A 16,518-nucleotide genomic window follows, 5' to 3' on the forward strand; every position below is an offset into this window, starting at 1 on the left:
GGTAAATTTCACGGAGGCTTTAAAGGAATATAAGAGGCGTTGCAAAGCGTTCCATGGCGTTTTAATGCGTTTCAGGGTGTTTCAGCAGGTTTAGGGGACTTAAGAGGGCTTCAAAGGTTCGCAGGGGAATTTCACGGAGGTTTCATGGAGGTCTTAGAGGCATTTCAAAGTTTTTCAAGGCATTTCAATGCGTTCCAGGGAGTTTCAGGACATTTCAGGAGGTTTCACATGGATTTAAGGGGGCTTCAGAGGCTCTAAGCTGAATTTCACAGAGGTTTTACAGGTGTTTGACATTTCAAAGCGTTTCATAGCGTTTTAAGGTATTTCAGGGCGTTTCAATGCGTTTCAGGGCATCTCAGGAGGTTCCAGGAGGGTTTGGGGGGCTTCAGAGACTCGCAGGTGAATTTCTCGTAGGTTTCATAGGGTTTCGAGAGGCGTTTCAAAGCGTTTTAAAGCGTTTCAGGAGGTTTCACAAGGCTTCAGAGGCTCTCAGGTAAATTTCATATGCGTTTCAAAGCGTTTCAAGGTGTTTCAATGCGTTTCAGGGTGTTTCAGGGGACTTCCGTCGAGTTTGAGGGGGCTTAAGAGGCTCACAGGTGAATTTCGCGAATGATTAATGAGGGTTTGAGAGGCGTTTCAAAGTATTTCAGGGTGTTTCAATGCGTTTCATGGTATTTCATGAAGTTTCACATGAATTTTAGGGGACTTTAGAAGTTAAACCACATTCTTCATGCTCTCAGTGATTCGATGACCTATACTCAAGGGAGTTCTTGGAGTCCCTTAAATATTTTTCGAACTCAAAAGTTGATAGATCATAGTTACCTGAGCTTGTGTTAGTGTGAACCTTAGTCGTAAATCTCTTAAAGACATCCAAATACGTTAGTAAGTAGATCCGATGACCTATACTCAAGGAAGCTCTTGCTGATCCTTATACTGGCAATGAACTCACCACTTGATAGCACATAGCTACGTGAGGCTGGCGTAAATTTCATTCATAATGCTCCAATAGATAACTAATTGCATTTGTAGATCAGATAGCCTAACCTCCAGGAAATTCTCGGTTATGCTATACAATCATGAAACCCACCACTTGATACAACATAGATGCCTGGGGCTGTTGTGAGTATAAACATCATTCTTAATGCTTTAGATACAACCAGTACTGACCTATACTCAAGGGAGATCTTGGAGAACCTTAAAGAATCATTGGTAGATCCGATTGAACATCACATAGGATCCATGAGCCTCTTAATTCTCAAGGGTCACTCCATGATAGCTTTGTGATGATTTAGGTTATCCAATCTTTTATGGAGTACACAACTTCATATCGAAACTTGCAATGCTAGCTTGCTACACTGAATAATAATACGTAATGAACCATGTTTACTAATATTTTCTAAAGACCAGTAGGCATTGTTCTGTACCTTTGAATTCTTTAAGGTTGTTCAAACCTTTATGGAACTCATTTTTCATCGATTCCAGTTGGCACCTGTTCTACTATATCGTACTGCGTTACCTTTGCGCTGTTTTCAATTGTATACATTGTCCATGGTAGAATAATGAGCACGATGTTTGTTCCTTTTTCAGCCCGATTGAGGGCCGGTTATGAAATGCCAATCGCCAATATCCAAGTTTCCGGGTCAGTTGGAGCTATATTTTATTAAGTGAAACTGACTTCAGAAACCTGAATCTTCAGGATGTTCTGTTGTTCTTGACCCATTGTGGTACCCTTATGCGTGTATGACGTTCCTATTCCCTTACCTGTCCATCTCCCTGTTCCTTCCTTTTTTCTTCCCTTCTCCCTCAGGTAAATTTTAAATTGGCTCATGTTCATGGCGATGGCACAAATTTCCCAAATGGAGGAGAACGTGCCTCTGGAGCCGACCTACTGATATCTGATAGAGCTAAATGCTCAAAAGAGGGGCAGGTGACAGCCGCTCTGGGGGGGAAGAGCAACTGACGAAAAATTGCAAAAATTGCAAAAATTGAGGCTGGGATCGAACCCATGGCCATCCACTTATGAAACGAACGTTTGCCCACTGCGCCACGGGCCCCGGCTAGTTGATAGTTATGTAACTCAAAACAGCAAAACATATATTATTACAGCTGTAGATTCCATGTTATATATTGCCGGACAGTGTGTACAACTCTGTCTATCCCGAAGTTATGGGCCATGGCATAACTTTATACGATGACATCAAGAGTTATTTTACTTGATTTCGGTAAAAAGCAGTTGAAAGCTCATAGAAAATAGGTTATATAATCGCTCTCATAATTGAATTTGTTCGACCCAATTTCCAGCGACACTGCCGTAAGTTTATTTTTCTTTTTTTGAACATTTAGCAACTTTGGGTCAAGCTTACATACCAATATTTCTGAAAAAGTTTCATTTAAATCATGTTCAAAGTTTCTTTGACTTATTATCTTTTGAATGAGATCTAAGGTTTTGAAACCGGACGCAAATTGATGGAGATATGGGCCTAAAAAATGACATGTTTTTAAGGGGGTGAAAACAACCTTTTGATCGGGAGGGTATGTCGAACTTTTTTTATACAATGTTCATATCTATCTACTGAAGCTGCTGTTGTTAGCGTTTCAGATTGGTCTACTGTTAGATCTTTTCGCAGGGCCGTATTAGGATTTAGGAGATTGACATTTACTTACAATAGTATGTTTAACTATGTATGTTTCGGCTGTTCGGGCTCGAAAGAAGTTGATCAACAATATTAATTTCTATTCCCGATCAGCCTAGATAGCCGTGTAGTGTCGGTAGCAGTTCCTTCAACTGGCTAAAAATAACACTACGGACCGTCTGTTCCGGTGGTAAGAGTCCACTAACAGGTGACCCCTAATTCATAAGGGTATGCGGTATACCGAAAAGTTTCGCCAAATACAACTCGAATCGAAATTCCGCGGAATTCCACGGAATTCAGCTTGGCGAAATTTATGATTTTGAATTTCGTTTCGTTTCGCCAAATTCTAAAAATTTCGTCTCAGAAAAATAGATTTTGACGAAATAAAACGGAATTCCGCGGAATGTCTAATAAATTTCGAAAACAAATACATAGTGTAAATGTCCCTATCGAAGATCTTGCTAATCTCATATTGCTGAAAAGTGTTAAGGACAGACTTGTTGGAATCCCAAAATGGCCGACTTTGACACCTACTCGCGATTTCGAGCGCACAAATCTCTTCGTAAACAAAACCAGCGCACCTGGTCTTCTTATTTTAAGCTTATTGTTATAAGTGAGCAAGAACAGAATAATAAAATGCACTGTTGTTTGAGGCTTGCGTCTTGAGCTTTGTGCATTTAATGTTCTGATGAACTGTCGAAACGGGATTTCAAGACGATTGTCCTTAAAAAACATCTTAAACAGGGTACGAAAAACGGATCACGTCGAAAAACAAACGCTTTGTCCTAAGCGGTGCATGTTGGTAACAAAGGCGCTCCGCAACAAACGCATGTCAAGCGATGAGAGCAATAAAACAAACATTGTAGGCTCGAATCGAAAGACCCGAAGTCTTTTGGGAGTGGAATTCGACCCTAGGTCCTCGGCGCCTGCACCAAAAACGGCATGGACTTTAACCATCACACCAGGTTCGAGTCCAGATCTATCTGGTAGAAGGTTTGGCCTAATACTTAGAGATGATTGTGTTATATTTTTCGAATAAGTTTGCGGATGCCTTCATATTTAATAAGTGCCGCACACATTTCTTAAGTATTCTTTAAAATTTCTATGTTAGTTTTACTTGTATTTTTCGATAAATTCAATCATCTGTCAATTTTAGGTTTAGATTTTAGGCTTTCTCCAGAAGTTACGCTATCCAAAAAGGCTTGATTGGTAAACATCTGGCTGATGTTTTCATATCATTGCTTCATGTTTCTGATAAACAAACGGCATTAGAGTACGCAATATCAGTGTGCTCTTACTGAGTCATTGAATCAATCTTATCAGGTTATTGGTGGAATCATTAAAATTCCAAAATATAAATGGCACTGTAGCAAATGATCAGAGTATTTATGGAAACTCAATCCGTTATCGCAAACACGCAGCATAAGTACGCAAAAAAAAAATGATGTAACTGAAAAATTCCGCGAAACTTTTACGAAAATTTCGTTTCGTTTCGAAAAATACCGAGTGAATTCGAATTTCGTATCGATCTCACGAAACATTTTTGAATTCCGTTTCGTTTCGTACCGCATCGTATCAGAAATTTTGTATTTCGTTTCGTTTCGTTTCGCCTTGAAAAATTCCCGTACCGCATACCCTTACTAATTCATGGTGTCAAGCGGCTTAATGCGTACCGTGCCTAGGAATGAATGGTTAGGGGGGTCTAATAAAAACCTAGCCGCTAACGGTGCCTGTGGAGTACCAGGGCACCCTCCACAGTTTTTTTGCCCTTAAACGGAGCAATGACGCAGTGGACCTAATTTGTCTCCGGGATAATCGGCTACTTTTCTTAAGTCTCAATTCCGAGGCTTAACAAAAGTGGGTAAATGTATATTTTCATGACTGGAATCAAGTTTGTACAGGTAAACCTTCATCACGCAAAAGGTGCTTCTGCTGTGTTGAGTCGAAGGTTTAAAAAAGAAGGACTGGAAGTGGCGCTTATTCAAGAGCCATGGTCCAATAAACGAAAGATTCTTGGTGTTCTGACACAAAATAGTAAACTATTTTATGATGAGCAACAAGATTCTCCCAGAACTGCTGTCCTAGTACGTAAAACGTTAAAATGTTATCCTATTACAGAGTTTATCAGAAGGGACATTGTTGCGGTCATGGTAGAGGTACCAACCACTAGGAGTAAAACTGAGATCGCTGTGGCTTCAGCTTACTTTCCTGGTGATGTTCCTGGGGTACCTCCTCCTGAGATCGCATCATTTGTTCAATTCTGTAAAGAAAACAACAAATCGTTCATCATTGGCTGTGACGCCAATGCGCATCACACGGTTTGGGGTAGTACGGATATTAACAGTCGAGGTGAGTCACTATTAGAGTAATCTGTCTTCGACCAATATAGACATTTGTAATAATGGTGATAAACCTACTTTCTTAAATGCAATCAGACAAGAGGTCTTGGATCTAACACTGTGCAACGCTGCAATCTTTGACAAGATCACAAACTGGCACGTATAAGATGAGATTTCTCTATCTGATCATAAACACATAATCTTCAATTGGAGCGGTGGAGATTATTCTAGAACTGCATTTAGAAATCCCAGGAAGACAAACTGGGATCAATATGTAGAATTGTTGAATTCGCATTCATTTACAATGGGGGAAACTATCGATTCAACAGGGTGTCTACTCATAACTCAAAATAAAATTCCCTGAGTTTTCCAGGTTTTTCCAGATGAAATTTTAAAAGTTTATAATTTAAAAAAATAACCCAAATTTTCTAAAATAATATAAAGAATGACTTAGGGTATCATCGGCAGGTTGGTTCTTGTTGAGGAGTAGTAATTCCGCTATTCGACCTAAATGTCGGAACCCCCCATGTAACACACATGTTATATATAAGTTACGACAGCGCAAGTTTTGGTTGTATAGAAGTTTATTTTACGTTATTTCAACACAATGTTAGAATTACGTAAAATAAACTTCTATACAACCAAAACTTGCGCTGTCGTAACTCTATTATAACATGTGTGTTGCTTAAGCCCTTCGATGACAACTGTCAATGTTTTTCTACTTTCTAAAACTGTACATCTTTCTAACCTCGTGAATAAAACGTATCATATGTACTCCGTAGTTTCCTACTTTTATTCCGGTTAATCACGGCCATACCTGGTTCCCTGATAGTTCTCTTCGCCATTAGGGATTTATGTCGGCCAAATTGCCTGAAACTTGATCATATTCAGCTTGGTTGGGAAGGATTTGATGTCAACTCTGAGTTCAACAGCTGAAACCTAGGTTTCAAAAAAAAAACCATGACAAAGAGAAAAAAAACTGCCGGAAATACGTAAGTTCCCCTGCTCTTCAGAAATCTTTCAAGATTTCTGAGCGTAATTCCTGGATCTTCTTACAAAGTAACTTCCTGGCTTTCCACAAGATTCTTTCACGAGATCCCGGGTAGAGGTGAAATACTGACGATCAAAACGTGATATTGATTTGATTGATATAAGAGATAAAAGATCTGAAAATAATATCTGATAAATGTTCCTGGAACATCTGAACAATATCAAAATTTGATATTTCAAGATCAAGCGAATAGCTCGCTGCTATTGGTTAGATCTTACAAAATCTAAATATGATATGATGATGATGTTCCAGGAGTAAATTTTTGATTTTATTTTTAGATCTTTTATCTCTTATGTCAATCAAACCCATATCACTTTTTGATCTCCATATCAAAATATGCTATTATTGAGCTCTTTTCCTCTACTCGGGATATCTGTTTGAGTACGTCCCAATATTACTTTAAAAAGTTTTTCCGATATACTTCCAGAGATTCTCGCTGGATTGCTCCTGAAGATCCATCCAAGACTATTCAAAGTTTCTTCAAGAATGTCATTGGTTGAGCCTCGTAGCCATGCGGTTAGAGTCCGGATGGATGAGGGTTCGATTCCCACTACGAGCGATGAAATTCTTCACGAGAATAGCTTCTTATCCGTAGCCACTCCGTGTTAAGTATCGTTCAATCGGTACAGCCGCGGGTGAAGCCAGTGTCCGTGTCTTTTTTAATGGTTTTCCGGGATAGCTATCCAATAGTTTATATCGGGATTTTCTCTTGTTTTTTCTCGCGGAACCTCGTCCGTAGCTACTTTCAGGACTCCATGAGGAATTCAGAATTCCTTCTTGGATGTCCTTAATATTTCTTCTCGGGTTTACTATTACCTAGAACTTTTTTCGAGATGTCTCATTTTATCTCCGATTTCTCCTGAAGTTCCTGTCGAGATTTCTTCAATAACACTTTGCGGAGTTTTTCGCAAGATTTTATTTGAATTCCATCGAATATTCCTCCAAGAACTTCCTATAAGGTATTTCGTAAGTTATCTCAAGAGACATTCTGAGGAAATCCCGTAGAAGAATTCCTGCAATTATTTTCGGATAAATCCCTAAAGGAGTATCCAGAATCTCGGAATAATTTCTGGTAAAGATTCCTGGAAGAAATTTGGGAATAATGCAAAGAATATCTGTATAAAAATCTAAGGTGGGATCACTGCCAGAAATCTGGTACAACTACAAGGAACAGCCTGGCTCTGAAAGAATGCAAGAGAAGAATTCAATGAGAAATATCAGCAATAACTCCTGCAGAAATCCCAAAAGCCACTCTGGAAAAAAAATCTTAGGAGAAAGTCCAGGGTAAATTCAGAAAAACTCTGAGAAGCATCTTAAGACCTACATCGGAAGGAATCTTCTGAGAGAAGTTCCAGAAGATTTTTTTGTTGGGGAATTGTAAGTAATTGTAAGTTCCAGGAGATACTCCGAGAGAAATCTCAGGTAAAACATCAAAATAAACCTCGCGAAAACTTTTAAGAAATTCCTGTAGGAGACCAGGAAGAACATCTCGAAGAAAGCCCAAAGCAATTATTTGAAGATATCACAGGAAAAAAATGAAAGAAGTCTCTTGAGGAACTCTTGTAGTTAATTCGTGAAAACTCCTTCAGAAACCCTTAGAGGTACTTTAGTAGGAAAAACTCCTTTAGCAACTCCGATAGAAATTCTGGGAAGATCATCTGGGGAAGTCCCAACAGGAACACCGGAAGAAATCGTGTAAAATTTCCATGAGGAATGCCGAAAGAAATTCCACGATTTATCTCGACAGAAATTCTTATAGAGTATTCGGGATAAATTCTGGTAGAAATCCTACGAAGATTACTTTGAGCAAAACACTGGAGGAACTCCGGAAAGAAATAGCATCCCCGTGAAAAACTCCAGGAGAAATCGGTTGAAATTCAGGAATCCTGGAAGGAACCCGGATGTATACCTTTCAGGAAAAAAATCAAAATGGAATACCAAGAAAAATAGCGTCAAAAATGCGGAAGGAATTTTATAAGAAATCCTGAGAGACATTCCAGGAGGTAATTCTAAAGATGTTCAAGAAAGAAACCCAGACGGAATTTCTGGAAAAAATCCTTGTAGCGAAATTTCTATATGGATTTTTACTACCAGGTTTTTATTTATTCATACGATCCAATGTTTTTCATCGGAGTAAAATTTCCCTGAGTACTCAAGATATTCCCTGAGTATTCCAGGTTTTTCCCTGTTAAATAAAATTCCCTGAGGATTCCCGGTTTTCCAGGTTTTTCCAGGTAGTAGACACCCTGTTCAACCCAAAAGTTGGAATCATTTTCTCAAAGAGTAAATGAAAGTATCATCAATTCCTTTAACAGCAGTTGTCCCACCATACAATCGTCTTCTACTAGAGACGTGCCATGGTGGAACTTTAAACTGGATCGCCTAAGAAAATTTTCTCGTAAAATGTTCAATAGAGCCGAAACAAACGGGAGATTGGACTCAGTACAGGAAAGCCCTGACTGATTACAACAACGAAATACGAAAATGGAAAAGAAAATCTTGGATGCTGACATGTGAACACAAAAACAGCACTCCTGTAGTTGCAAGACTACAGAAAACGCTTGCAAAAGATCATTCAAATGAATTGGGAAACCTGAAGCGCGACGATGGAGCTTTTACCAAAACTCCTCGTGAAACTTTGGATTTAATGATGGAAACCCATTTTCCAGGTTCGGTTCTAAGTGTGGATTCCAAAGATACTATATCTCTGGAAGGTGAAGGATGTCCTAGTATAAACTCAATGGAGTCAAATAGTACAGTAAACACCGCCTCAGATTTAGCTGATGAAATCTTCACGAAGGCCAGAGTGGAAAATGCGATAAGATCTTTTCAGCCTTTTAAATCTGCAGAAGTTGATGGGATATTTCCAGCACTGATTCAAAACGGAGAAGCGGTGTTGGTTCCATCACTAATTGAGATGTTCAAGGCTAGTTTGAGATTGAATTTCGTTCCATCAAAATGGAGACTTGTAAAAGTTATCTTTATACCAAAAAAGGTGTACGCACCACCCAGCATCGGAAACCCGTCAGCAGCGAGCGCCCTGCTGTGACGACTAGGTGCAGGAAAGGTAGGTGAAAATTTGGTGGCTGAATTCAGGCAGGACGAGCATAAATGTAAATATAAATAAGAAGAGTTTGTAAACAGTATCATATAGTAGCCATTGCAAATAGTAGAAATTGAATTCTAGTGCTAACTGTGATTTGCAGCTAAAAACTAATTCCAAGTTGAAGTGGAGAGTAAAAAAGTAGCTCTAATAGTTAATTTGAATACGGTGTTTGAGTGAGGTATTTCGGAAGATAGCTGTAAGTAAATAAAAGCTTTGAATTTGTTGATATTTATTCATGGTAATTTGTAGTGATTCCAAAGCGAGTCCCGTGCAGCGAAACGCAACCTGAAAAGGAGAAAGGGGTGAAACGCACTATAAAATGTAAGTCGGAAATTATTATAAGTTTTGTAATCGGTAATTAATAGAATACATTTTAGTTTCATGCTGTTGTAACAAAGTACACTGCTGTGGAAATTTTATTTCAAGAACTGGTCCGAACATTTTCTTGAAAATTTTATAATGTCGCGACTGAATCAAGATCCAGAAAAGACGGGTTTCAACTGCGCGGGATGTCGTCGTCCGGATGACGACGAAAGTGAGATGGTGTTTTGTGACCATTGCCAACGTTGGTACCATTTCGGGTGCGCCGGTGTTTCGGCTGAAGTGAGGGATGTTTCGTGGTCCTGTGAAGAGTGTCTGCGGCGATCGGTGGACAAAGAGGGGCCTCTCGGCCTGGAAGAGGAGTGCGAGAAACTCGAGAAGGAGATGGAGAAGGAGAGACAGGCCATGGAACTGCAAACGATCCTACACAGGAAGCGGCTGGAACACCAGAAGAAGCTGTTTCTGCTGCGGCAGGAAGCGGAAAGAGAAAGGCGCGAAATGGAGTTGGCGTACGAGAAGGAGCAAATGGAGCTACAAGCGGCCGAAGAAGAAGCGCACCGGAAGAAGCGCAAAGAAGTGCTGAAGCAGGTGCAGGAGAAGCTGGAGAAAGTGAAGCTCGATTCGGCGAGGGAAGAGGTAGCCGACCTGGAGGAAGGTGGAGCATCCGGAGGCGAAAAAGGAGGATACAAGGAAGGTAGGAAGTCCAAGCAAGCGAAGCCGGGAATGAAACAGCCGGAAGAAGAGGAGCCTGAGAAGCGAAAGTCGGGCAAATCGGACCGGAATCTAGCTAAACCGGCCAAAGCAGATCGCGAGGATTACCGAGGAGCCTTCAGCAAGTTCTCCACTCCGAAAGTATTTGGGATTGCACCACCCGTCCTGCAGGACATAACCTCGCTCCCACCGGTGGGCAACAAGAAAACTCCACTCGGGCACCCGGAGGTGCAGAAGAAGAAGAAGAGGCCGCAGTTTGAAGAAGACGTCGCTCTACGCTCGTACCAAGCCAGCGAACCAAGTGAAGAGGAGTCCGAAGAATCGGATTCGAAGTCGGAAGAAGAGAGTTCGTCGCAGGAAGAAGGCTTCGGAATGCAATCCGAGGTAATGGTGCGTGGTCCAACGAAGGCTCAACTCTCCGCTCGGCAGTTTCTGTCAAAGAAGCTTCCGACATTCACGGGGCGGCTCGAGGAATGTCCGATGTTTATCAGCGCCTACGAGACGTCCACAACGGCGTGCGGGTTTTCGAACGTCGAGAATCTGGCGCGACTTCAAGAGTGTTTGAAGGGTCAAGCACTAGAAGCGGTAAGAAGCAGACTCCTACTTCCGAGTGCAGTACCGCAAATCATCAAAACCTTGCGGATGCTGTACGGCAGGCCTGAGCAGTTGCTGAACATGCTGCTGTCGAACGTGCGGAAGGCACCGTCTCCAAGAGCGGACAAGTTGGCGTCGTTCATCCAGTTCGGTGTCGTCGTGCAGCAGCTAACCGATCATTTGGAGGCGACAGGTCTGACAGCGCATCTCATCAACCCGATGCTCATCCAGGAGTTGACGGAGAAGTTGCCGGCCAGTACGCAGCTGGAATGGGTGCGGTATCGGAGGAAGGCCCAACTCGTGACGCTCCGGACATTATCCAACTTTCTCTCGAGGATTGTCAAGGATGCTAGCGAGATCACTTCGTATTGCGAGTCGGCGTCCGTCGCATCGGATCAAGCGTTCCGGAAGAAGAACGGAAGGAAGGAGAAAGAAGGCTTCCTGCACACGCACAGTGTCGAAGCCAGTGCAGCTAATCAAGTCCCGAGTCGGGAGAAGAAACCGTGCAGGATCTGCGGTCGCTACGATCATCGGATCCGGAACTGCGAGAGCTTCAAAAGGCTGCGATTGCCTGAAAGATGGGAGGCGGTGCGGAAGTGGAAGCTGTGCTACCTGTGCCTCAACGAACACGGAAGCGCCCGATGCAAGCTCAACCTGCGATGCAACGTGAACCAGTGCACCGAGCGACATAATCCGCTGCTTCACATCGACCAATCCGTTGGCGCGAACTGCAACGTGCATCTCCATCGACAGTCGGCGATTTTCCGGATGATACCGATCACGTTGTACAACGGGAAGCATGCCATCGATACCATCGCTTTCCTTGACGAGGGGTCGTCGTATACGCTACTGGAGAAGTCGCTGGCGATTGCGTTACAAGTCCAAGGAGTGACGCAGCCGCTTAGAGTGACATGGACAGCGGGAGTATCCAGAGTGGAGAAGCATTCCCAGAAGGTGGAGCTATTCATCTCGGCCAGAGGAGCGACGCAGCATTTCCGCATCAAGGCAGCTCATACGGTGGAAAGTTTGAAGTTGCCACAGCAAAACGTGGCTATGTCGGAGATCATCAGTGGGCATTCCCACCTGCGAGGACTTCCAGTAACAGAATTCTCACGTGGAGTTCCACAAATCCTCATCGGCCTCAAGGACATCCATCTATACGCTCCTTTGGAATCCAGGATCGGCAAGCCTGACGAACCGATCGCCGTCCGGTCGAAGCTAGGCTGGACCATCTACGGGCCAACATGCGCTGGCCGCGTCGAACCAGGCATAGTCGGTCTTCACCAATGCGAAACGGTTTCGAATCAGGAGTTGCACGACATGCTGCGAAATCATTACACCTTGGAGGAGTCGGTGATTTCCGTGGCGCTGTTGCCGGAATCCGAAGAAGACAAGCGAGCTAAGGCGAACCTCAACAGTACGACCGTACGAGTTGGCGACCGTTTCGAGACGGGATTATTGTGGAAGGAGGACGAAATGCGGTTTCCCGACAGCTATCCCATGGCGGTGAAGCGATTCCGTTGCCTCGAAAGGCGGCTAGCGAAAGACGACCAGCTGCGCAAGAAGGTGAGCGAGCTGATCAACGATTATGCGACGAAAGGCTACATTCACGTAGCGACAGAGGCCGAACTGAGGCGGTTCGAGCCGAACGAAGTGTGGTACCTGCCGATCAGTGTAGTGGTGCATCCAAAGAAGCCGGGAAAAGTGCGTCTGGTGTGGGACGCAGCAGCGGCGGTCAACGGAGTATCGCTGAACTCACAACTGCTGAAGGGACCGGACATGTTAACTCCGCTCCCCAATGTCCTAGCGAAATTCCGTGAGCGAGTAGTAGGCTTCGGCGGCGACATCAAGGAAATGTACCTCCAAGTTCGAGTGCGAGACGCAGACAAGAGAGCGCGGTTTGTATTCCGTGGAAGTGAGTCAGAGAAGATGGAGGTCTACATCATAGACGTGACGATGTTCGGCGCGACAAGCTCTCCTTGTACGGCGCAGTACATCAAGAACCGGAACGCAGAAGAGTATGCCGGACAGTTTCCGGAAGCGGCCGAAGCGATTGTGGAAAACCATTACGTGGACGACTATTTCGATAGCACGGACACGGTCGAAGAAGCGGTGAAGCGGGCCCAAGAGGTGAAGTTCGTCCATTCCAAAGGCGGATTCGAGATCCGGAACTGGGTGTCCAATTCGGGCGCATTTCTGGAAGGCATCGGCGAGCGTGTACCTGATCAGAGCGTGCAGATTCTTCAGAACAAGGAGTCGAATCTAGAGCGAGTCCTGGGAATAGTGTGGAATCCAGTCAGCGACGAATTCACGTTCCTTGCCAAGTTCCGGGAAGATCTGGCGCCGTATTTCTCCGGCGAACGTCGACTGACAAAAAGAGTGGTGATGAGCAGCGTTATGAGCCTGTTCGATCCGCTAGGAATGCTGGCTACCTTCGTTATCCACGGAAAAATGATGATCCAAGATCTGTGGCGTAGTGGCAGCGACTGGGACCAACCAATCGACGACGAAAGCTGCGAAAAGTGGGATCGGTGGATTGCTCGGCTCCCGGAGATCGAGAACGTGAAAATTCCCCGTTTCTACTTCCAAGGTTCGAGGTCCGTGGATTACAACTCTGTACAGCTTCACGTGCTGGTAGACACCAGCCAAGATGCGTATGGAGCAGCAGCGTACTTCCGTGTGCTCACGGGAAACAGGCCAGTTTGCGCGCTGGTGATGGCGAGGTCGAAGGTAGCTCCATTAAAGATGATGTCCATCCCTAGGCTGGAGCTGCAGGCGGCGGTGATTGGAGCAAGGTTGCTGCAAACCGTCGTGGAAGCGCACTCGCTGGAAATCAAGCAGCGGTTCATCTGGTCAGATTCCAGAACAGTCGTATCATGGATCCATTCGGAGCAGCGTAGGTACAAACCGTTCGTGGCTTTCCGGATCGGCGAGATTCTCAGCCTCACGAAGCACAGCGAGTGGCGGTGGATTTCCACGAAGAACAATATCGCCGACGATTTGACGAAGTGGAAAAGCGGCAGCAGTTTGGATTCGAACGGACCGTGGTTTCGAGGTCCGAGATTCCTTTATCAGCCGGAACAGCGATGGATGAAGCAGGAAGTGGTAGAGCCGAACACGCCAGAAGAGGTTCGGGCATGCCATCTGTTCCACGACCTTTCAGCAGAAGAGCCGATGGTCGACGTGTCCCGCATTTCTCGTTGGAAAGTGCTGGTCCGGACGGTAGCATGCGTGTACCGTTTCAAATCTAACTGCGTCAGGAAGCGGAAAGGGCTGGCGATCGAGGCTGTTCCGGCACCACCAAGAGTGCGAAGCGCAGCGAAGAAGGCAATACCAGCGATAACAGTCCCACTGAAGCGAGAGGAGTATCAGCGAGCGGAAACGTATCTGTGGCGGTCGGCGCAGGCCGATGTCTACGGAGAAGAAATCAGGACGTTGGCGAAGAACCGTGAAGTTCCACGCGACGAGTGGCAGCCGATAGAAAAGTGTAGCAGCCTGTACAACGATAGCCCGTTTTTAGACGCGGATGGTGTGCTCCGGATGGAAGGCAGAGCGGCTCAGGGTTCATTTCTCCCTTTTGAATTGCGGTTTCCGGTGATTCTTCCGAAGCGGCATCCCACCACTCGGAAGTTGCTTGAGTTCTATCACCAGCAGGCGGCTCACGCAAACGCGGAGACAGTGATCAACGATGTCCGGCAACGTCTCCGGATCCCGAATCTACGAGCGGAGTTGAAGGCGGTGGCGAAGGCTTGCGTGTGGTGCAGAACGAAGAAGTGCGTGCCGAAGATTCCCAGGATGGTTCCCCTTCCGTTGGCGCGGATCACTCCTGGCTGGCGGCCGTTCAGCTTCACAGGGGTGGACTATTGCGGTCCGGTCACAGTTACGGTTGGGCGTAGGTCGGAAAAGCGGTGGATCTGCCTCTTCACGTGCATGACGACGAGAGCGATTCACCTGGAAGTGGCCCACAGTTTGACGGCGCAGGCGTGTTTGATGGCGATCCGGCGTTTTGTGTGTCGGCGGGGAAAACCGGTGGAATTCTACTCCGACAACGGAACGAATTTCCAGGGAGCGAGCAAAGAGATTGTGTGGAAGATAGAGGGGGACTGTGAAGAAGCGATGACGGATGCGAGGACCAGGTGGAATATTAATCCACCGAGCGCGCCCCACATGGGCGGAGTTTGGGAGCGGCTAGTCCGTTCCGTGAAAGCAGCACTGGCGGTGCTAAATGACGGAAGACGATTGACGGACGAAGTGCTGTTGACTACGTTGGCAGAAGCAGAGGACCTGGTGAATTCGCGTCCGTTGACGTACTCTGGACTTGGTCCGGAAGCAAGCGAAGCGTTGACACCGAACCACTTCGTGAAAGGTCCAGAGGTGGCGGTAGAGCGGGTGCGGAAGACAGACGAAAGTGAAGCGTTGCGGGACCTCTACAAGCGATCGCAGGCACTGGCAGACCGCCTGTGGAAGCGATGGGTAGCGGAGTACGTGCCAGCAATCAACCAGCGTACCAGGTGGCACGCAGAGGTACAACCGATCAGCCAGGGCGACCTGGTGTATATAGCGGACGAAGGAGCGAGGAAGAGTTGGACGCGAGGCGTGGTTAGCGAGGTGTACCCAGGCCCTGATGGACGAGTACGGCAAGCACTGGTCAAGACGGCGAAAGGGGAGTTCAGGCGTCCGGTGGCGAAGCTGGCTGTGCTGGAGGTTCAAGAGCGTAACTCTGGTGCTGCTGGAGGATCCCCCCAGAATTACGGGGAGGGGGTATGTACGCACCACCCAGCATCGAAAACCCGTCAGCAGCGAGCGCCCTGCTGTGACGACTAGGTGCAGGAAAGGTAGGTGAAAATTTGGTGGCTGAATTCAGGCAGGACGAGCATAAATGTAAATATAAATAAGAAGAGTTTGTAAACAGTATCATATAGTAGCCATTGCAAATAGTAGAAATTGAATTCTAGTGCTAACTGTGATTTGCAGCTAAAAACTAATTCCAAGTTGAAGTGGAGAGTAAAAAAGTAGCTCTAATAGTTAATTTGAATACGGTGTTTGAGTGAGGTATTTCGGAAGAAAGCTGTAAGTAAATAAAAGCTTTGAATTTGTTGATATTTATTCATGGTAATTTGTAGTGATTCCAAAGCGAGTCCCGTGCAGCGAAACGCAACCTGAAAAGGAGAAAGGGGTGAAACGCACTATAAAATGTAAGTCGGAAATTATTATAAGTTTTGTAATCGGTAATTAATAGAATACATTTTAGTTTCAAGCTGTTGTAACAAAGTACACTGCTGTGGAAATTTTATTTCAAGAACTGGTCCGAACAAAGGGGAAGCGAGACAAGACGCATCCCAAAGCATACAGGCCAATTAGTCTTTCTTCAGTTTTGTTGAAGACTATGGAAAAGGTTTTGAAGGATTTTATCAATTCTTCTTACATAAAAGACCATCCCCTATCTGACTTCCAGTTTGCTTATCAATCTGGTAAGTCAACGGTTACAGCACTTCATTCGCTAGTAACAAAAGTGGAAAAAACGTTTTCAGCAAAAGAAATAGCTCTATGCGCCTTTTCAGATATAGAAGGAGCATTTGATAACGCCTCCTATTCATCTATAAAGCGTGCCATGGAGAATAAAAACTTCGACCAATGTATCATACATTGGATTCATACTGTGCTTGCAAAAAGAGAAATCACTTCTGAGCTGGGAAGTTCTTCTACAACAGTAAGGGCAACAAAGGGTTGCCCTCAAGGAGGAGTCCTCTCACCACTAATGTG

At 44.9% G+C, this 16,518-nt stretch overlaps 1 protein-coding gene across 1 annotated transcript; it reads left to right on the forward strand.

The window, feature by feature from the left end:
• The first annotated feature begins 9,052 nt into the window (after window positions 1–9,052).
• LOC134288544 (uncharacterized) lies at window positions 9,053–15,579 on the forward strand. Its single transcript, XM_062853707.1, has 2 exons — window positions 9,053–9,325; window positions 9,379–15,579. Exon 2 carries the CDS (start codon window positions 9,589–9,591, stop codon window positions 15,577–15,579), a length of 5,991 nt encoding a protein of 1,996 aa, XP_062709691.1. The 5' UTR covers window positions 9,053–9,325; window positions 9,379–9,588.
• The last annotated feature ends 939 nt before the right edge of the window (window positions 15,580–16,518 follow it).

This window comes from Aedes albopictus, chromosome 2 (genome assembly GCF_035046485.1).
Source record: "Aedes albopictus strain Foshan chromosome 2, AalbF5, whole genome shotgun sequence".
Classification (NCBI taxonomy): Eukaryota; Metazoa; Arthropoda; class Insecta; order Diptera; family Culicidae; genus Aedes; species Aedes albopictus.